The sequence below is a fragment of the Diabrotica undecimpunctata genome, chromosome 1, assembly GCF_040954645.1.
Source record: "Diabrotica undecimpunctata isolate CICGRU chromosome 1, icDiaUnde3, whole genome shotgun sequence".
Lineage (NCBI taxonomy): Eukaryota > Metazoa > Arthropoda > Insecta > Coleoptera > Chrysomelidae > Diabrotica > Diabrotica undecimpunctata.
Genome location: NC_092803.1, coordinates 137103644 through 137127539, shown reverse-complemented (window position 1 = coordinate 137127539; position 23896 = coordinate 137103644). Strand labels below are relative to the sequence as shown.

General features: G+C 33.9%; 1 protein-coding gene across 1 annotated transcript in view; it reads right to left on the bottom strand.

The window, feature by feature from the left end:
- The window catches only part of LOC140432166 (pancreatic lipase-related protein 2-like), a 122827-nt gene that overhangs the window by 29051 nt on the left and 69880 nt on the right, over nucleotides 1–23896 (bottom strand). Inside the window, exon 4 of the mRNA XM_072519999.1 lies at nucleotides 12368–12557. Coding sequence (XP_072376100.1) covers nucleotides 12368–12557 — 190 coding nt within the window. The remainder of the gene's footprint in view (nucleotides 1–12367; nucleotides 12558–23896) is intronic.

The window sequence follows — 23896 nt, the reverse complement described above, 5'->3', positions numbered from 1 at the left end:
TGCAACTCTATCTACTACTAATTCTAATGCATACTTAACAAATTAGTTTTACATGTTCTAACTTTCACCTATTTACTCTACTAATGATCGAACCAACGATAACTGTTCATCTAGGTTGCAGTAACAATATAAAATTAACAAGATAATACCAAGTGACGCGATACCCAAAGAAAATCAGTGAAAATAGATTTGTCTAATTACTAGATTCACTTCCGAAAATATATACCCCACTATAGATATACAGAGTGTTGATATATTTGACCAATCACGCTTTACCTAAGAGAGCTCCAGTTAATTGTTGAATTTAAATGTAGGAACATGAACACTTGAAAATTGATTTAGTTAATTAGATAAAGGGGGTTAAAATTTTTAAATCAGAACTAAAAATTGAACATAGATGATAATGTTTTTAAATGGTCATTCCAAATTTTGATTAGCAATATGTTCTTTAAGAAATTAATATTTTAAATTTTGAAATTTTTAAATTTAAATTTAAAAATTAACCAGTGATGTATTTTCAGAGTAACTTTGCACTATAGCAAATATTTTATTTAATGTAATTTACTATTTTTATTGGGAATAAGCCAGAATTATTCTTTAAAATAAGTTTGTTTGATATTTTGATTTTCACTTCGGAAATCGACTAAAGTGAGTTAGGACTAAAGATTAAAAATTTTGTTTTGTTTGAGTTTATTTTAATGCCTATTTCCCTCCATCTCATTTAGGAGGTTTAATTTTATAAAAGCCAGATATAAAGTGAAAACAATCTACGCAACCCTGGAGAATTACTGAAAATTCATAAAAGCAGTTAAGAATATATCCAGTAAACTATCTAGGGACTATCGAATTCGACACAACAATGCTTCAGGTACTGTAGGAAAGTGAAACAGGAAAGAAATATAAGAAGATATATTACAGAGGATAGCCATAATATAGCAGAAAAATAGCGTAAAATATAATGAAGAATATAAGCGGAGATAGTACAAAACGAAAGAGTATAAGTTTTGTAAGCAACATCAATAAATTAAACAAAAATGTACAATGCACGAAAAACAGAAAGTCTAACTTACAGAGCAAATTAAACATTTTGGCCCTAAAACTGAAGAGTGCTACTAAGGCAATTTAATGACTGTGCTTCCTCATATAATATTAAGAAACTAAGCCGTAAAAATAATTATATATATTTATTTATATATATATATATATATATATATATATATATATATATATATATATATATATATATATATATTGACTTGACCTTGGCCTTGACTTTTATTTTCTTCGTTAATTTTTTTCACTTCTTCCGGTTATTGGCTCTCTCTCTCCAATTCTGCACTCCTATACCATTTAAATCACCTTTAACTGCTTCTAACCACTTTTTCCGTGGTCTTCCTCTTTTCATTTTACCCCCGTCTCCTCCAAAAAGCACCTTTTTTACATAAGTTTTTCTGTCATTCGAGTGATGTGACCTAACCACCTGACTCTCTGTACTTTGACTTTTTATACAATTAGGGGTTTTCCATACATCTCCATTACCTCTTTATTTGTTCTTCTTCGCCAGTTTCCCTCCGCCGTCCTAATACCACCAAAAATCTTCCGCAACACCTTCCTTTTCCAGATCTCGATTTTCATTTCATCTTTCTTATTGTCTCCATGTCTCACAGGCATTCACTGCCACTGGCAGAATGACTGTTTCATATATTCGAATTTTTGCTCCCCTACTAGAATATTGTTTAATGAGCCCATTGCTCTACTTCCTTTTAATAGTCTTTTTTCTATTTCTTTTTCTTCTTCCCCTTTATTCGTTATTGTTACGTTATCTCACCACGCATTTCCATGTACTTTGTTTTCGCTTCATTTATATACAACCCAAATTTTCTTGCTTCATCTTCAAAGTTCTTAAACATGTGTTCCAGTTCTTTTTTTGTTGTTGTTAAGAGGACTACATCATCTGCGTACGCTATACATTGCTGTTTATAGTGGAAAATGTTACCCGTAGTTTGGATCTTACTTTCTCTCATTATTGCCTACAAGACAAAGTTAAACAGATTAGTAGAAAGTGGATCCCCTTGTCTTAATCCTCTTGTAATAGAAAACAGATTTGACATAGTTCCTTCTATGACCACTCTATTGTTTGTACTTGTTAGCGACATTTTGAATACTTTTATCAACTTTTTGATATTCCTAAATTTTAATGAGCTTCATACAACATCTCCCGATCGATAGAGTCATATGCCTGTTTAAAATCAATGAAGAACATGTGGAGTCCTAGGTTTTGTTCGTAACTGTTATTTTGTATTTTTTAAGGTAAATACTTGATCCACTGTGGATCTTCCAGCTCCTCCTTGGTATTCACCTACCGTGCCATTCTCGTATTTTTTCAATCTATGATCTTTGCTAATATTAAAGGGTAAAAATAATAGCTCTACTTAAACCAGAAGTAGATCCCGGGATTTAAAAAAACCGACAAATCTGCCTACCGAAAGAAGTCAGTTAATTCTTAGAAACTTTAACTCATTGCTTTTCTAACTCATTGCCAAACAGTCGGAATTTAGGCCTAGGAGACCATGCACCGGACAAGTATTAAACCTCACAGTTTATAAAGAAGGACTTCGAAAACAAGCAGATAACCTTAGTCCCACTAGTAAATCTAACAGCTGCCTACGATACCGTAAATCCCAAAAAATTGCTATGTAAAACATTTAACATTCTAAATATAGTCTCTGCTACAGAACAGGAGATTTTATATTGTACCACAAGGGAAGAAAAACAGATGAAGAAATCAAGTATAAGCCAATAACAAAGGCTTAATAATATAATCAAAGGACTTTCATAAGATCGAAAAATAGTTTGAAGCTGCCCTAGAAAATATGTCAACATATTGCAAGGAAAACTACCAAGTAATTTCATTAAAATACAGATGATGCTAGAAGAAATTGCCAAGTCACATGGTACATAGAAAAATCTAAATTCGTCGGAGTAACTTTGGACAGGTCTTTAACATATAAGCACCATTACTATCAATTGTCATTCTCATAAACTAGAAGGAACTGGTACGCATGCCATGACTCTTTAAGAATAACTGCACAGCCAATATGTTTTTTAACAGAATATTGAGTTTACACAAAAACAAGTTAACATTGCCTTAAATGAAACATGCAGTTTTATGCATAAAACCTAGTTCATTCATAACGAAATTAGAAAGCTGCTTAAGACATAGAAACGTTTACGCAAACCTCTAAAGAACTCCATATGTGAGATTAAAACTACTCTCCATCCCAAGAGGAGAGTCCTTAAGGTAGTAGCTAAACTGGAAGACCTAGAGGCCTTTAAAACGTATATGAACCGGAGTAACCTTATACACACGAATACAATGGAGAATTGAAACCCACAAAGGACTAATGGTGACCTGTGCGTGGAAAATAACAAAATGTGGAACACTGTCTGTCATCCTCCAGGTGCTCCTAACGATCAGCAAGGCTGCAATAAACGTTGCTCGTTACTGGGCCAAGAACCTCAATTAAAATTAGTCTTCAAGTTTCCAGACTCGAAAAAGTAAATTCTGAATTACTGCCGTTGTTGGTACACCTGATCTTAGATCTTAGTCCGTTTACGTTGCAATTATCCATACCAACGAGAAATTTATAACTGATTCTTTATTACCAAAAACAGAAACCAACTCGGTAGAGCATTCTTGTTAAGATAAATAATTGTCTTCTAAATTTATGAGAAAATATTTGGCGAGAATGTTTATGATTTAACTCCCTTTTTTCATTGACTTTTCAACTTCAATAGTTCAATGTTATAGATATAGCAGACATTTACTGCTATATCTATAACATTGAACTATTGAAGTTGAATACATCTTCATCATCATTTCGGCTTTACAACCATATGTGGTTGTAAAGCCGGAATGAAGCGTAGCCGAACATGTATTCCCATATTTCTCTTGTCTTCGTCGACTTTATCAAGTAACCTTTTTCTGGGTCTTCCTTTTCTTCTTTGACCAACAGGTATATCAAGGAGCGGTTTTATAGCTGAGCCAAGGAGAATTTTACTGTCATCGTTGCATGTGATTTGTCTTTAAAAATACACACACATTGACAATAACACATTGCATGTGTTTGTATTTTTAAAAACAAATCACATGCTATTATTTTTCTGACGGGTATTCTTAAGTTAAAGTTGATATCATGCAATCGAATAAACTATCTTACAAGTAAAGTCGTCCCACTAACGCAACTTAAAAGTACTGACAATATCATTTTAAAGTCATCTGCCTTAAAATATATAATATGTGTCTGAATTGTTTATAAGAACGAATCAGATAAAATTAAATCATTAGAAGATTTTTTTAACAAGTAACAAAATCATTTTTTTTTTAATTTATTAATGTTTTGTATTGTGAGAACGATTTCCGAAATGGAAATCGAAACGTCAAAAACTACTTATTTTAAAGTTAACTTGATTTGGGGCTTATTCCCAGTAAATATAAAGGAAACAGTTAACTTAGAGGTATTAAGAGTAATAAAAAGAGTCTTAAGAAGCGCAATGTGCCAGGTGGATAACATATACTGGAAAATACAGAAAATTAAAAAAAAATATATTATAAGAAATTTCTAATTTTTGTTAACACATAGTAGCTTAATAATTTCTTTGTTCTTCGCAGAACCGTAACACTACTATTTTTGTGCAATACCCGTGTCATGTTGTGATGAATAATATATAGATGTTATTACAGTTCCTTGTTTCTTAACGGAGATATTATCAATAGATTATATGAATCACATTCTGGAAATACCAAGTAAAAGTAAGAAGAATTATATCATACCTGCTTCCTATTCAAGGCGGATTTTATTATCACGCCGACACACTTTTTATGAAACGACACAAAAGGTAAGACATTGAAAATGTTTTTAGTGACTACAGCATAAAAATAATTATTATTAGACTCCGAGTCCAATCGATATAATGTAAATAACAATATCCACATAAATATCTGTGTGTTTATACAAATATAAACATATCAACATAGATTGAAAAGTTTTGCAACTCGTTCTAATTTTTTTTACTGAGAGTTTTTTTCCGAAACATGATAGACGAGAAAAATTTGAAAATAAAAAGCATTTTTCGTGACACTCTTTGATACAGGTATCTAACAACAGCTTTTAATAAATTTGGTAATAGCAATGTAATAAACAAAATATGCAAAAGATTAAAAGTTATTTTTTACTGATAAAACAATATATAAACAATGTAAAATCGCTATTTGATTTTAAACACTAAAGGTGTAGACTAGTAAAGTAAATTATATGAAAAAGTGACACAATTATACTGAAAAAGCATAGCCAATCTTTTAAAATTAGGGTTTGTAAATATACACTGTGTCCGTAAGGTATGGAACAAATTCTTTTTTAGCTAAACAGACCATTTTAAGAAGTAATCCTGACTAACGTCGATTTTTGATTTTAATTTACCGTATTTTAAAATAATATTCTAATATACAGGGTGAAATACTTTCGAGTAATAACGGCACCGTCATTTTTTTTTAATGGAACGCCCCCCTTTTGTCTCAATTTTCGGATTACTCTAGCTGAGCTGATTCCAAAAATGTATCACATGTTGATTAAAATTGGTACAGGGTGGACAAAAATACAATAGTTTTATGTGTGTTCATAAAGTAACGCGTTAGTTAAATTAACAATATTATCAAAAATACTTATTGTCTAGCAGACAGAATTTGATGAAATACATGACTTTATAAATGTTTGAACTGCAGCCCTTGCTGTATTTGACAGTAACCCAAACGTTGTACAAATTCTTGTTGAACCTTGTTTATTGTGTCTTGAGAAATATTGTTTATTGCTGTCCGAGTTCTCTGTTGTAATTCTTGAATATTTGCTGGTTTCGTTTGATACACAACATTCTTCAGATGGATCCACATAAAATAATCCAAAGGATTGAAATCTGGTGACCTCGCTGGCCATTCAATAGGTCCACGTCTACCAATCCACCTGTTTGGAAAAATTTCATCTAGGAACCTTCTAACATCTACAGCATAATGTGGAGGTGCACCATCCTGTTGAAACCATAAACTTTCATCAAAACCTCCAGGATTACGTCTGCTGGGAAACAAATTACGTAAAGTAGGTACGAGATACCCCTTAAAAACTCAAGGTACGTTACCCAGTTTAAATTACCTTCGATAAAGTAAGGTCCGATGATTCGATTTCTTACAATTGCAGCCCATACATTTACCTTTTGCGAGTATTGTGTATGATGCTCACGCATCCAGTGGGGGTTTACTTTTGCCCAGTATCTACAACTCTGACGGTTAACCTCGCCATTTAACGTGAAAGTGGCCGCATCAGAAAAAATAATGTTTGTACCAAGAGAGGATCTCGGTGGCAGTTGTCCATCATTGCTTCGCAAAATTGCATTCTTCTATCGGGATCATCTTCGTTTAATTTTTGCACAAGTTTGATTTTATAAGGATGCCATTTTTCAAGCTTTAATAGTTTGTGTAGCGTTGTTTTGCTAACACCGATATTGCGACTATCTTTACGCACACAAGCCTGCGCATCTTCTTCAAAGCTAAGTAAAACATCTAATGCTGTATCAGCATTTGCAGAGGGACGACCTGATTTCCGTGCATTTTCAACTGTACCAGTTTCTCGAAATTTCTTTTCAATCTTACTGACTGTTGAACGCGTTATATGTCTTTCTGGATATTTATCATTAAACAAATTGCACACTTCCATCTGAGTTCGCGATCTGTCTCCATACCCACTCATCATAAGTATTTCAATTCTTTGCTTTACACTTAACTCCATTTCTACTTCAAAGTAAATCTAAGCAATAATTAAAACATTCACAAATACCAAAAATATTGTAGTACTAAACTGTCACTGAATATCAATAAATTACTAAACAAATAATGACATTTAACAAAAACATAGCCTACTATGTTTCTTTTAAATTGATAAGAAATAATTTCTTTCATATTCTGTCCGCTCGACAATAAGTATTTTTGATATTGTTAATTTAACTAACGCGCTACTTTATGAGCACACACAAAACTATTGTATTTTTGTCCACCCTGTACCAATTTGAATCAACATGTGATACATTTTTGGAATCAGCTCAGCTAGAGTAATTCGAAAATCCATTAAAAAAAAATGACGGTGACGTCATTACTCGAAAGTAATTCACCCTGCATATTAGAATATTATTTTAAAATACGGTAAATTAAAATAAAAAATCGACGTGTTTTAGGATTATTTCTTAAAATGGTCTGTTTAGCTAAAAAAGAATTTGTGCCATACTTTACGGACACAGTGTATATTTGTTAATTTGTTGCTCAATTATTGCAAAAATAGCTTCATAAGCCATCATTTTTTTTTTTAATTATGAATAACTTTTTTCAGACAATGTAACAATTATTCAGGTGTAATAGTTTTAAGAAGTTTCATCTAATAGTTATTGCAAAATTGGAATTGTTTATCCCAGAAAGCTTTTATCTACAACGTTATTATGCGTAAACTAGTAGGCCAACATAAATTCTGAAAGCATTAAATTGAAGAGAAAGACTTATTTTATCAAATTAAATCATTCAACGATTAAAAAGTTTAAGTCAAATATTGTAAAATTGGTTTGCAAATGTAATGTGATTTTAAGCTTATAAACATTTAAAATAACTCAGACGCATCAAGATGTAGGAATAAAATGTTGTCATTTTTACACGAATTTAAAAAATACGAAGTTATAACTTTAAGGTCCAAGGATTAAAGGTCCAACGAAGTTATAACTTTAAATTTATAAAAGTCGCAATATCACCAGTAAGCAAGCAAGCAATTTAAGTAAACCCAGCCTGTGATACATGTTCACTCCTAAGAATTACGTTTGGGTGTAACAATTCATTGAAACGAGGTGTATTAACTCGAGTTAAAAACAGGAGTCACTCCACCTCACTGCAATGCTCCAGGCCATCCTTTTCTCCCTATAGCACTCTGATGTGTGATAGGGGCACATCAGCAATATCAGCCAAATGCGTTTCGTGTGGAACTCCTGGGTACAAGAACTTCAACACGATATCCTAACCCGATCAATGCAAGCTAGCGTGACGCGACCTTTTCCTGCTTTCTCTAGTGACGTATCATCGAACTAAAATTGCTTGCTCGGGCCTCGAATCTCCGCTTATGTGCCCCCATGCGAGAGATGCATATGTGATTATTGGAAGTATGATGCAGTTTATCAGTCTCATTTTCGTCTTTATGAGCAGTTTGCCTTTTCTACCTATGAGTCCTCTTATTGCTGCTCTGGCTGTTGCTGGTTTTTGGATGGTTTTGTCCACGTGTTTCGTGAAGTTAAGCCTTGGTCCATAGTGACTCCTAGGTATTTCGTTTCTCTTTTCCATTCGATGGGATTATCTTGCACTAACAGCTGTTCCTCTGAGATTTCTCTTTTCTTTTTAAATATGATTGCTTGTGTCTTTTCTGAATTGATTGCTATTTTTCATTGGATACACCATCCTTCAATGTTTTTCAATGCTGTCTATAGATTGTTGATTACTACTTCTATTACTACTACTACTATTACTTCTTCTTTCTGTGTTTGGCCGCAATCGCTGTGTGGTCTGCATAAAGACTGAGTAGTGTCCTGGTGTTCTTGGAACATCTGCGGTGTATATTGTGTACAGTAGGGGTGACAGGACTGCTCCCTGTGGCACTCCAGCCTCCGGAGCTCCATGCTCTGATAGTACTTGTCCTATTCGAACTCATTTTGTATATTAGGCCTTTATGACAGATTCTGTCGAAGGCTTTGCTTACATCCAGGAACGCTACTCCTGTCTATTGTTTTTCATTAAATCCAGCTATTATGTATTCTGTCAGTCTAAGTACTTGTAATTTGCTGGAGTGTTCTGCTCTAAATCCGAACTGAGCTTTTGGGATTACTCCTATTTCGTATGTTTCAGCTTGTAGTCTTCTTAGTATTGATCTTTCTACGATCATGCTGACTGCTGGCAGTAAGCTTTTCGGCCTCTAGTTTTGCGGAAACATGGTATTCTTTCCTGGCTTCGGAATCATGATCACGTGGGCTTCCTTTCATCAATTTGGGAAGAGCCTATATCTAAGGATCCCGTTCGTTATGTTGGTTAAAAGTACTATTGCTTTTGCTGGTAGATACTTCAGAGCTCTATTTGAAATTTCGTGTAGACCAGGTGCTTTTCTCGGTGAGCTATTTTTAATTAGTTCGTTTATTTCTTGAGGAGATATGGGTGTGATTATCTCCTCTGGTTTTTCGGGCATTTCTTGTTGTTCCTCGACTTCTTCGATGAAGTCTACATCTTTGTCTTGGTGATAATTTAATGTACACTCTCTCTCGAGAGTCCTCCTCATCACCTCGGCTTTTTCATCTATGGTGTAGACAATTCCATTTTCACCGTGTAGTGGAGGTATGGGTTTTCTATCATTTCTTAGTATTTTTTGTACTTTCCATATGTTTTGCATGTTTGGACCTTTTTCCTCCATTTCTTGAATGTGGTTATCCCATTGTCGGCTTCTCTGTTCTGCTAGTGCTGTTTTCACTTCTCTGTATTGCCGATTTGCCCTGTTTTTGTTCTCTTGGTTTCTTTTCTTTCTAGCTCTCTTTTTGGCTCTGTTCTTTTCCCTTATCATGTCTTTTATTTCCTGGTTTATATCTCTATATCTATTTTTTCTTCAGTAGTGCTATTTCTGAGTGCTTCTTGTAAGGTGTTTTCGAACTCTAGGACTCTTTCTTCTATTTCTTGTTGATTGTTTATCACTGGGACGTTGTTGATTCCAATACTCACAAGTCTTTTGTTTTCTTTTTTTTTTTCTTGTTGTGTTGTTTTTTTTTGCCGTGTTCCTATTTCTAGTAGTATGGGGTTGAGGTCTTGTGATCCTTCGTTTAATGTTCTGATTTCGGTCTGTAGTCCTAGATTTTTAACTACTACTATGTCTAGATGGGTGGGTTGAGCATTTCCTGGGAAATGTGTCGGTTCGATGGGCCCTATTACCATTCCGTCTTCATTGTTTGCTAGATAGTTGTTCAGTAATCTTTCGTTTCTATTCGTAGTTCTATCGTTCCAGTTTGAAGATCTCGCATTTATGTCTCCTATTATTATGGAAGGCTCTTTTATATTCAGGAACGCGTTCAGGTCGTCCTGTGTTATAGGATCTCCTGGCCTTACATATGCAGAGGTGATTCTGATATCTTCTTGCCTCATTTGTACTTTAATTGAAGGTGCTTCCATAGTGTTAATTTGTGGTGTTAGTAGTGCCTTTTGAATTTGCTCTATGATCGTTCCTGTAGATGTCGTAGCCAGTGTTCGTCAATTTGGATTCCTGTATTACTACGACGTCCATTTAGTGTCTGTTGATTCATTCGTTTAAAACATTTACATTTGTTCTTATATCGCCTGGATTCCAGGAGCTTATCTTCAAGTAACCCCTTTTTTCGTGCCTTAGTTCAGTGCTATCTTTATCCCCCATATCTTTGACAAATAGGAGGGTATTTTCTGATTCTGGTGTTTTCGTTGCTTGAGCATATGACTTCCATTGGTTCTTGTTGAATATTGCACCCTGTTGTTGGTTGGTGCTTCTTGTATTCTGGGTCTACCTCAGGTATTCTTGGGCATCCTCTAAAACTAGCTGGATGTTAGCCAAGGCTGGCCTAGATATTAACCTCGCGAAAACAGAGTACCTATCTACAAGTGAAGAAGACATAGAAGATCTACAGATTGATGACAACGTAACAATCAAAGGAAAGGATAAATTCAAATACCTGGGGTTTATAATCACGAAAAAGGCAACAACAGAGGAAGAAATTACACAAAGAATAGGACAAACAAGAACAGCAATCCGACAACTTAACTCAGTATGGTGGGATAGACACCTAAATATGAAGACAAAAACGCAGATTTATAAAACATTAGTGCGAAGTATTATGACATATGGGCTGAAAATTGGATCATAAACAAGAAAAACAGCAGTAAGATAGTAGCAACAGAGATAGAATGCCTGCGAAGATGCTGCAGAGTAACAAGAATGGATAGGAGAAGTAATGACGAAATAAAGCAAAGAACATCAATAGAAACAGACATACTAACATATATAGAACAAAAAAGATTAAAGTGGTATGGACATGTAAGAAGAACTAGCGACAGCAGATGGATAAAGAGAATAACCGAATGGAGTCCCATAGAAAGGAGGAAAAGAGGACGACCCCGAAAATCCTGGAGGAACGAAGTAGACGACGCCATGAGTAAGAGAGGCCTAAACGATGGAGAATGGAACAACAGAGAGAGATGGAAACGGTTGAGCGAGGGAAGGCAGTGAATACTGTAGAATCCCTAAATATATATATGTTGCCCTTGACAGTTGGCAAATTTTGCTTTTTGTTCTTGTGGGATTGTGCACTTTGTATTCTTATGTACATGAGGTTCGTTATTTTTTTGGCTTTTGGTTTTGGTACGTCTTCTTTTTCTACCGTTAGCACAAACATAGCCAAAGATTTTTATCCGCTTTCCTGGATCTCATGTTGAAAATATTTAGTGTTTTAATGTCATATTCTCTTTTTAAGTTTTCTTTAATGTCTTTGGCCACTGTATTTGAGCGGAGTCCTATTAGAACCAGTTTTGGTTTGATTTCTACCTCTAACGGGAATGCAATCTGGAGATTTTATATACTGTATACTTTATATATGTTTTTGTTGGTTTTCTGTATACTTTATACAGAAAACCAATTAGCCTCTCGAAATCTCCCCTCTCATTTTCCAATCTCTGGCAGTTAAAAATGTGAGCGGGAGAATCGGGTACCCCACAAACAGTAAAGTCTTCCGAGGCAGATTCTCCTATTCTATTTGTGAAAGTGCCAAAACTACCATGTCCGGTCAGAAACTGCGTCAGGAAGTAGTATAGTTTCCTGAATTTAGATTTCCAACAAAGCCTAAGATTGGGAATAAGCTTATTTGTCCACTTTGCCTTTCCGCTATCACTCGCCCATTCTCTCTGCCACTCTACTATCGTTCTTTCTCGCATATACCCTCGCTCGCTCTTTGCACAACAAAACGATCGGTATCACCGCTCCAATGACCTATAGATGCTCATTTGAAACCGCCCTATATGCGCTAGATACCCTGAGGAGCATTCGTCTTCTTGAAGGCGTTTCCTGTTACGTGCGATTATTTGTAATGTAAAAGTTTAAATTCAAGCGCCGTTTCTAAGAGAACGATTCATTCTAAATACAAAAGTGGTAATGAAAATATTTATTTAAAATTATCTCAGCTACATTTTTTATTTGAAACATTTTTTTCTATGGAGTATTTAATAATAATAACTAACCTGTAATCCTTCCGATTTTTCCATGCTTTGCAGGATCCAAATAATTGGCCACAAGTCCACCAATGTGTGCACCAACACTGTAACCAATCAGGTGAAGATCATCGGCTTTGACCCCTCTGGGATGTCGAGATAAATAATCTACGAGCTGGGCTATGCATTTTGCACAGAAGCGAGGAGCCCAAGCCATTTGCTAAAAGGAAATATTTCTTTGTTAATGAATTATATGTGAAATCTTCATCTATATATAATTTATATTTAATAGGTAGCATATTGGCTTATATTGATATAAAGGACTGTAGGTATCTTGCTATTATTACTTTTGCAAATTCCTTTAATCGGCAGTTCCATGTTCCTCCCGGTGAAAAGAAATTCGTCACATTTTATACCACGTTAAATGTAAATATTTTTGTATAAAATAGGTACTTGTGAACAGCACTTCTTAGGTGATAATTACTTAGATGTTTAGTTTTGTCTTTACTGTCATTGGTGCAACATAGTTGATGTGATTTTAGAGACAAAGCTAAACTTTGGTTAGTTTTCAACAATACAAAGTTTTCTAAAGTAAGGATTTAATAAATAATAAATTTATGCTTCCAGGCGATAATACATCAGTCAAGATACAACTTAAATATATACTAATCATATACTCTAAAGTACTGAACAAAGTAGTAACAAAATTTTTAACTGACTATACCTTATATACAGGTAACAATATATAATTGACTGCACGAATCCAAAATGCATAAATTGGGAAGGATATCGAACCGATTTGGAAGCAAGGATAGGAAATACAATTATGAATATAAAAAAATGTTTGGATATTGAAGAGGCAAATGATCGAATCAGGGAAGCAATTCTCATATCGTACCAGGGTAAGTTTTCAATCAAAACTAAGTCGAAAAACAGACAAACGCCTTGGTGGAGCAGAAAACTGGACAACAACTAAGAAAAGAAGTAAGGAGGCTATCGAATAAAGCGAAAAAATTGGGGAACTGGAAACTTACAGAAAAACTATTGCAGAATATAACACAGGAAATCTTGGAGGAGGTTCTGTCAAAGTATTTCAAATATACCTGCACTAGAATCTAGAAGATTCTTTTCAAAGATCCGGCACAGGAACCAGACTTATTTAAAAGACCTGATGACACCTTTGTGTTTATCTGTCCGGTTCCGAGGCAAAGTTGCAGTTTTCATAACTAGTTTTTTTTCCGAGGGTGGGTAGTTAACTCTCCTCTCAACCCTCCTCTTTTATCCGATCTTGGGACCGGCTGCAGTAGGGTGATTTCCGAGCTACTCAATCCACCCGTTCCTCACCCTACCCCAGAAACGTGGACCATGACCAAAGCAAACGAAGAAAAGCTCAGACGCTTTGAATGAAAAATACTTAGAAAATTTTTCGGACCTCACCATGATATCACCACAAACCAGTATAAGATCAGAACCAATATCGAATTAAAAGCACTCTACAATGACGCCGATATTGTCCAAGAAATTAAATCACAGCGACTAAGATGGGCAAGCCACGTGCACGGACTGCATAACGAGAGACTTTCGAAAACTGGTATGGGCGGAGATTCCCACAGGCAAAAGACCACTCGGATGTCCCAAAATTCAAAGATAACATCCAAGCAGATCTCCGGAAAATGAACATTCCATTTGACCCTAGGTTGATGGAAGACCGAACAAATTGGCAAAAAGTTGTACAGTCAGCCAAGACCCACCCAGGGTTGTAGCGCTACATGATGATGATGATGGTGACACCTTTGCCGAATTAAAAAGGAAACGTTAGAGCTGTTATTATAGAACATCCCAAGATCAACAATTACTGATAAGCAGAATCAGGCTGGAAACTTATGATAACCTAGAAACATCCTAAAAAAGTAGAGTAGGAATTATCTGTAAAAATATTAAACTCGAGAGTGGGCCATAAACCACTTTGCTCCATTTAAATCTCCAGAAGGAAGTAAAATATTTTCTTTTTTACTACAAAAAGGATTGGACATTTTATTGCCCATCCTAATAAAGATTTTTGGAGCTAGCATAGCATTAAATTATATATCGAAGACATGAACAACTATAAGGGTGATGTACATATAAAAATAGGATGACAACACAACGTCCTATCTAAAACCTACATGCCGATCAGTCTTACATTATTTCTGTTGAATGCAAGGTTAAAAATTCTTGGTAGACATATTAGGAGGAGCAATCAAGAAATCATCTTCTCAATGTGAACCAGCATATCTTTCAAGAAGGAAAATCAACAGACACAACACTGGACGAAGTAGTTAAGAAAATCAGTCACTCCATTCATAATGGAGAGATTGGATTAACCGTCTTTTTAGATGTAGAAGGAATATTTAATAATGCACTACCAAATTCCTTTTATGATACAATAGCATTAAAAGAGATATCCGATACCGTATGCAACTGGATCAAAACAATGCTGGAAAATAGGCTGATTCTAACAGACCTGTAAGGAGAGAAGGTTCTTCTCTATCTCTATCCTCTGATGTTATTTTTTGTACCTTATTTTACGTAGAAGAAGCTTGGATGCTTTTTGAAGCTTCTTGAAAAAAGCTTAAAGTGTTCGAGATATGATGTTAAACATGCATCTTAAGGATTTTATGGGTGGTCTGGTTGACTAATATTTAAAATATAGGGAAGGAATGCGAGATCATGCATATAATCAAAGAGCACAATCTATAATATCTGGGCCATGTTATGAAAAATGAGCAGATATGTGACTTTTGCTACTCCTTCTTTAAGGTAACACATATAAAAAAAGTGAAATAGGTAAAAAATAATTTCCTGGATCTAATACCTGAGCAAATAGTTCAACTCGTCTACAACCTGACTGTTTTAAATAGCTACCAGCAAAGCAAATATACCTATGTTGATCGCCAACATGTATACGTATCATATATATTAATGACCACTATCCTTCTCTTGAGATTGTAACGAAAAAAAAATTAAATAATTATAAAAAATTAAAATATTTTCATATTTTTTATTCAACCAATAATAATTATTTTAACTGCTTTTCATTGTTAACCAATTACATTATAAAAAAAATGTGTCTTTGTTTTTTTTTCTCTTTGATGCATAAAATATCAGAGTAAAACTAGTAAAAGGAGCGTGAATACATGTTTTGGTTCCGTGCTTACAGTGAATGAAATAATTTAATCATTAAAAACTTTATTAAAGCTATTTATAATATCATATATTTATAGATGATATAAAAATTGTGCTTTATAGAACGTACACGAATCTAAAAAGTCTTATTAGACCATAAATATTTTAATTTTCAGTGTAAACAGTGAGCAATATCTTCATCAATGAATCCAAGTTCTCAAAAAATAATCATAACAATAAGACAGAAATCTTTGTAGTGGCTTTAAAGTGATGACGGAAAAATCAGTACTGAATGTTATTTCAGTAATGTTATTTTATGGTGATAAAGCATTTACAGCAGCAACTATAAAGAAGTTAGCGGCTCTAGAAATGTGGCTGTATCAACGCATACTGAGAATACCTTGGACAGACAGAATGACCAACACAGAGGTATTAAGACGAATCGGTAAAGAGGTGGAATTGTTAACAACTGTTAAAAGGAGGAAAGCGTCATACCTGGGCCATGTGTTCCGTAATGATAAGTACAGTCTGCTACAGCTTATCGTGGAAGACAAGATTGAAGGTAGAACAGGTTTGGGCAAAAAGAAGAAATCCTGGCTGAGAAACTTGAGAGAATGGTTTCAAATACCAGAAGCTGCAAACATAATACATGCGGCACAAAACAGAGAAACCTATCGTTCCTTCGGTAGAAGACGGCACATAAAGAAGAAAGCATTTAGATACAGAATACTTAATACATATATATATATATATATATATATATATATATATATATATATATATATATATATATATATATATATATATATATATATATATATATATTATATATATATATATATATAGTATATATATATATATATATATATATATATATATATATATATATATATATATATATATATAGTTTGGTATGTTTAGGAAACTACACCTGAGTGACGTGGAGATTATTAAACAAAAAATTTATAACATGTATGAAGAATGGTCCCCACATTAAAAACTATCATGCCAAAGTTGCAGAAAGATGACACAGGAATCAAGTGCTGCAGTGAGACAGGCAATGTCTTCTAAAAAAACGGCTTTAAAATAAAAACGATCGATAAACGCCAAGTGATTATGGAATCTGCTCGTCTACAAATATGGAGGTCGGAATTTTTAATTCAAATTCATAAATACAAAGAAAGTGGAAGAGGAATTGTTTATCTGGATGAAACGTGGTTTGACACCCATGACGTTCCATTGGGCAGGTTGGGCAGATTCTTCTGGCTCAACAACTCTGGTACAACAAAAGCTCCATCAAATGAAGGAAAACGTATTACAATAATCCATGCAGGAACAAAAAAATGGTTTTATACCTAATGCTTTAGCCTTTTCATGCAAAAAACATTAAGGACTCCCGTGTCGACTATCATAACGACACCACGTCAGAATTATTTGAGAACTGGTTTTTAACGAAGTTATTGCCAAATATAGCACCAAACAGTGTAATTGTGATGGACAATGCCAGCTACCACAGTCGTAGGCCGAATAAAGTTCAATATTCTAATGACACTAAACTTAGAATCTAGGAAATATATGCTGGAAAATCATATATATTTTGAAGATAATTATTCTGAAACACAATTACTTGAAACTTTAAAATTATTTTCCATCAGAAAACAATATTATTGCGACAGTTTGGAGAAAGAAATGGGTCATAAAGTATTAAGACTTCCTTCAAACTATTGCATGTTCAATCCTATTGAACACATATGGCATGAGCTAAAAGCTTCGGTAAGGAGAAGTAATGTTTCGCTTACCTAAATTCATCTGTGGTTCATTTAATTAAATTAGAAATGGAGAAAATAACCAATGACATCTAGAAAAATACAGGTTGCTCAAAGAAAAGATTATTATAGATCCAGATAACGACAGTGATAGTGAAACCGAGTTGTCTTTTTGAATTGTATTTATAAACGGTAAACTTTCTATGTATAAGTAATTTATGTAAATATTTTTAAATTCAGTTGATAAAGGTATAAAACCAGCTTAGACACACATCAATTTTGAAAATAATTTTCTAACATATTTTTGCCTCTGTTCTTTTTGTACTCTATTTAGAAATGATAAAGTTTTGTAAATATGTGAATGTAGTGTATGTAAATATTTTTGCAACTCTTATAACTTTACTAGACAATGATAAAGACCGGCTTTTAAACACACCTAACAATCGAATAAGTAATGCAAATCGAAAATAAAAGTACGATCCTGTTTAGAGGCGATCCCCCGCTGCCTTGCGGCAGACACTTATCGATAATACATATAATAAACGATAGTAAATATTAACAACTCTCCTCGATCTCTGGTAGGACTTTAAGATAAAGGATTTTGAGCGTATTTTTCCGTTATGCCAGACAACCAAATATTCTTACATAGTAGAAAATAACAGTGATATTCGAATAAATCCATTCGGACATGTAAAACTATTTATAAATATTTTTAATTTAGTATTTAACTCCACTTTTGACAAAAATGCACCCACTCTATAAATGTCATAAATGAAAAACGATTGTCAAACAATTTGTCAACAGTTTTTTAGTAATATAGTTTTCTTATGCACTTAAAACTCTTCAAAAAAAAAAGACTCCCCGAAAAATCAGGCACCCCGCCTACCCTCAGAGCGAATTTAGACGTGGACGAAGAAACATCTCTGTTTGGCAGAAGTCCTAAAAATCCGTCAAGGATTTAATCACCAAAAAGTATACAGTGCTCTCCAAATCTGTCAACGATTTGTCCCGCTGTTGGTATAACAGCAATCGATTATAATCACAGATATATACATATTAATTATAATACAGTAGTGCCCGTTTTTGTATACGCTAGAAGTGTTAGAAGTTTTTTCGCATGGTTCTCTGGGTGGCCTTTGACACATGGTTACCACATCTCCGCATCTTTTGATCCAGGATCTTCGTGATAACGACTTGGATAGACAATAGTGCACATACACTTTCGAAAGATTTATTAACTAGTAAGTAGATGAACGACGGGTAATAGCGAACAGCGGGTGATTGCGAACATCACAGTGTCATCGAATGCGATAGTCTGTGGACTAGTACGCATTTCGATGCGCATCGCCCCGCCTCGAATTTTCCCATTGGCTCTTGACCTGGAAATCCCTATTTATCGCTCGAACAGCGCATATAAATATTGGCGATTTTCAGGTCAGTCCCTCACGGGCTCTCCGAGAGCTTAGTGCTCTCGGGGCTCTGCTCCTGTTCTATTTTCCATACTCTGTGGCTGAGAGTTATTTTCAACTTTAACTTGGTGTTTTTATTTCGATAATCCTTTGTCATGTAAGAAAATATCTTGTCTTTCTCAAGACAAGCCATCGGAAGACCACAACCTAATGTACCATTTTCGACGAGGAATTTGTTGTGTAAGAAATATCTTGCCTTTTTCAAGGCAAGACACCGAAGATATAAATATTTTCCAAGTCCATAACCCGAAAATGGACTTAAGTAGAGGAGCTCTCGACAGTATATTCGAAGCCCTCTACAGAGCACCCGGAGACAACAGAAGGTGGTTAGACCCTTATTTGTTCCCCCGAGGTGACAACAGAATGCATGCGTACGTCATCTGTATCATTCCGTTGTAAACTTCATTTCGTGCTTCCTACTAGTCTGCACGTGGTGGCATAGATACACAGTTGCCCCGTATTTGTGGAATTTTTTACAGCGATTTATTTGTTTTTGGTGCTTGCACTACAATTTTAGCAATTCAGAAAATAAGGTATGTACCTAAACACTTGATGGTTTCATTTAAATTGTTAGAGTTAGTTAAATCACTATTATTTAACCTATAAAATTGTCCTATTACGGAGAAGTTAAATGCATCTATATTATGATTGTTTCGTTTCTTCATATTCATTTCCAAATCGGGTAATCACGAACAGATGTTCGCGATTACCCGTCAAGTGTTCGCGTTTACTCTTTTAATAATTTGGCTTAGATTCTTTACATTTTTGCTTTTCTTTTGCTTATTTAACAATTTGTATCTTTTTCAGATGCCTTTTAAACTGAAACGAAGTACCAACAAATTTTCATGGACTGATGATCAAATGAAAGCTGCTCTAAAGGCAATTGAAGAAAGACGTTATGGCCTAAGGGTAGCTGCACGCCAATTTAATATACCTGTTACAACATTACAAAACAGAGTCTCTAGAGGCTTTTACAAAGGCAGGCTGGGTGCAAACACTCTCTTTTCAAATGAACAGGAAGAAGAAATGAGTCGTCATTTACTAACTTTATCTAAAATATTTTATGGATTAACCCCAATTCAGTTGCGAAAAGAGGCCTTCGCCTATACAGAGAAACTAAACTTAAAACATAGTTTCAACAGAGAAAAACAAGAAGCAGGTAAAGACTGGTTATATGGATTCATGTCAAGGCATCCTGAGTTAAGTTTCCGTAAACCTGAAGCAACAAGTCTTAATAGCATTCAAGGTTTCAATAAGGATCAAGTCTCAAGGTTTTATGACAATTTGGGTAAGCTGTACGATAAATACAAGTAAATAGGCCTAATCGGATCATTGGACCTAGAGGCCAAAAACAAGTTGGAGCCGTTACAAGTGGAGAAAGAGGCAAGAACGTGACGGTATGCTGTTGTATAAGTACCAGCGGATCTTTTACACCTCCACTATTCATTTATCCAAGACTGAGAAGAAATCCTGCTTTAGAAAAGGATGGGCCTCCAGGTTCTTTGTACTCCTGTTCAAAAAGCGGTTGGATGAACGAAGAAGTGTTCCTGTTTTGGATTCAACATTTTGCGAAAACCAATAAACCTACAAGAGATGATCCCACTTTACTGGTGCTGGACGATCACTCCAGTCATTGCTCTATTGCAATTTATAATTTTTGCAAAGAAGATGGTATCATTATGCTGTCAATACCTCCACATACCTCGCATCGTCTGCAACCACTAGACGTTAGCTTTTTCTCATCATTGAAGCGAGCATATGACGTTGAATGTGATTCGTTTTTAAAATCTCAACCCTATGAGAAAATTGAAATGTGCCATATAAGCACTTTATTCTCAAAGGCGAATACTAGAGTTGCAAGCATAGACAAAGCTGCAAACGGTTTTGAGAAGACCGGAATTTTTCCATTCAACCGAAATACATTTAATGAAGAAGTCTTTTACAGTTCAAACGATAATCAAACTCAACAAAATAATAGCCAAGAAGGTCTTTCATAAACTATTCAAGAAGATTTACTGGAGCCCCAACCAGGCCCTTCCAAAGAAAACCAGATATGTGAAAATACCGAAAATGTTTCATTCAGCGATATCTTGCCTTTACCGAAAGAAAAACAAAAGATATCTGTTCCGAAGAAGGGTGGAAGAAAAAATTAAAGATCCGAAATATTAACCTAAACGCCTTTGAAATTAAAACTCAAACAAAAGGAGCTTAGAAGGAAACAAAAAATGGAAAAAGAAATTGAAGAACAAAAATTTTTAAAAAAGAAAAATAAAACTGCAAAGAGAAAAGTACTACAATCTTCAAGCGAAGAGGAAGATTCGACATCATATAAAGATGATGACAATGACGATATTAATACCGACGATTGTAATGAAGGAGAATCTTGTTTAATTTGTGGTGAGTTCGGGAAAAGCGAACTTTGGTTCCGTTGCATTATATGTGGTGGATGGGTGCATAAATTATGCAGCGGCTCGGACACACCGGACAACTATAAATGTGATTTTTGTTAATAGGTAATACTGTTCGCCATTACCCTTCTCATGTTTATTATTACCCGACATTTCGGGTAACAGCGAACATTTCGTGAAAATTTTTAATTGAGTTTTTTATTATTAAAATTTTTATTTTTGATTATCCAATAACAAAAATTAATAGCTGTATTACTGTTAGCCACTCTGTAGTGGTTTCCGAGTTTTCAACATTTTTATATTTCAAATAAACAATTATTTTCCTTAAGTGTTCGTAATTACCCGTCGTTCCCCTAGTATTTAGTAGTAGGAATTTTGTTTAGTTCTTTATGTATTTGTACTGATTTTATTTATGCTATTTGTTTTTCTCTCGTTTTCTCTTTAATAAATCGTTTTGTACCTTTAGATAGCTTTTTGAACCGTTAGTGTTTAAGACATTCTTATATTACAGGTAAGAGCTCTCATATTGTCTAACCAGCAATCTATGTTATACTCTCTATCTCATTTTAGGACATTCTTCATGTTTGTCCTATTGTGTAGATACTAATTTTATCTACAAGGCATATGTATTTTTTGCTTAATTATAAACCATCGTTAAAAAAAGTTAAATTTTACCAGAAGCCTCTTGTAATGTGACAACTTAGTGCACTTATATAATATAAAATTACTTTAATTGTAATAAATTACCGTTCTATTTTTACATACAAATATTTAACTAATAATGAAACAACGTTAAACATTATAGAGACCTTATTAACAAGAGTAAGACAATGTTGCAAGAAATAAACAGCAATCTAGCTTATAATTCCTAGGAATCATGAAACATTAGCAATTTACTATTGCAAATCATTTCTTCAGTATAAATTATAAGTAGCAAGTCAATTTAATTATCATACAAAAAAAAATAATTGCTAACATAATGCTTAAAGCAAACTTTATATTAGAAACAACTCAACAAGTGAATAAGTCTGACATATAATGAGAAATTAATGTATACACCGGATGTTTCATTTTATACTAATAAGTTATGAATAGAATTACATTTTTCTTAATTAGGATAAATAAAAGGATATAAAAAATGAGGTACAAAAATTAATCTCGCATAAATGGGGCGACTGTTTTGAAAATCCGTTGCATACAAAATTAATATTATTATTTAACTATTCATATATACCATTTTTCACAGTAAAACGTTGTACGTCACGATTTATACAAATTTATACAAATTAAATACAAGTGACGTCAGTTGTTTTTAAAATTTCCATAACATCAACTTTACAGTTCAATTCTCCCTACCCTAAGCTAATAATACGACACCCATACGGAACTGCTCGATCTTTCATTGGCGTTAACATGGTATAATAATGAGAAAAATGCATCCGTGTTTATATTGAGAATTTTAGAACTATATTGATTAAATAACCAAAAACATTTTTTATTTTTAATAATATAAATTTTATGAAATAACTGTTTAAGTTTAATACTCCACAAAATAATAATTTTAATTAAATAGATTTTACAATCGTACACCACTGATACGGGAATACTTCAAATTTCAATGACAGTTTAGCATTTTAGCCTTCTTAGAGTAATAATTTTGTTTATGTTTTGATTTTTTACACAGTTTGATTCACAATATAAATTGTATTTATAAATACATGTTAAATTTAGCTTAATCACTTTAAAAACTAATTATTGTTGTGTATTGTGATTGTGCTATGTAAGAACAACTGATTAGTATGTAGAGAGCTGAACCTGTTAAACTGTACAAAATATATTCAAGAATAATTCAACAACAGTCTTTTCAACGATCTAAAAGCATTATTAGACGAAAACTGTAACATAAATAATTTCCTTAAAGAAACTCAACATTTTCATCTATTGTAAATTAATTAAGTAGGGTAGCAGCACCATTTTTGGCCACTTCACCGTTAGTGGCCACCTAAACCAATAATCTAATATAATAAGGTCCGAGTTTACCGCCTTTACGGAAATCGGAAGAATTTCGACTATATTCGTTCTAACACGATGGCTCTACAATTTGCGACTTATTCAGATTTACAGGTTAGTTTCTACTTATTCTTGAAGTAGGTGACACTGTGTATTATACCTTCTGTTAACGATATACGTAAGAAAACAGGTAAGTTTATTTAAGCTGTATTTAAGCCAAATATTAAAATTTTGTGATCAACGTATGATTTTAAGTTTTGGGTATGATTTCTTTACGATTTCATCTGTTTTTAAACTCCTTATTTTATCTCGATACATTATTAAATTGGGTGGCCACAAATGGAACACTTATTTTTGTATTCACACCATTAATGGCCATTTGCTGGCTACTATTAGAACACTTCTGACCTATTTGTGGCCACAGCAACTGTTTAATAGTGGCTACTAATGGAACAGTTAAATCCAATTTTGGTCATATGACATAATTTACTGACTACTTTAAAAACACGCGTGTTCCCATAGTAGCCAGTTATACTCTACAGGGTGTTTTACTCGCAACGGACCGTTCGTTAACAAAATGATTTAAGAATATTTTGTAATAATCAATGTATCCCAAAATGGGGTTGTAAAACAAAAATATAATTTTTTTATGGAGAACCCTGGAGTATGCATTTACTATACATTGACATTTATTTAAAACAAATAAGAAACCATACCGTTACCGGTAAAACATCATGTACA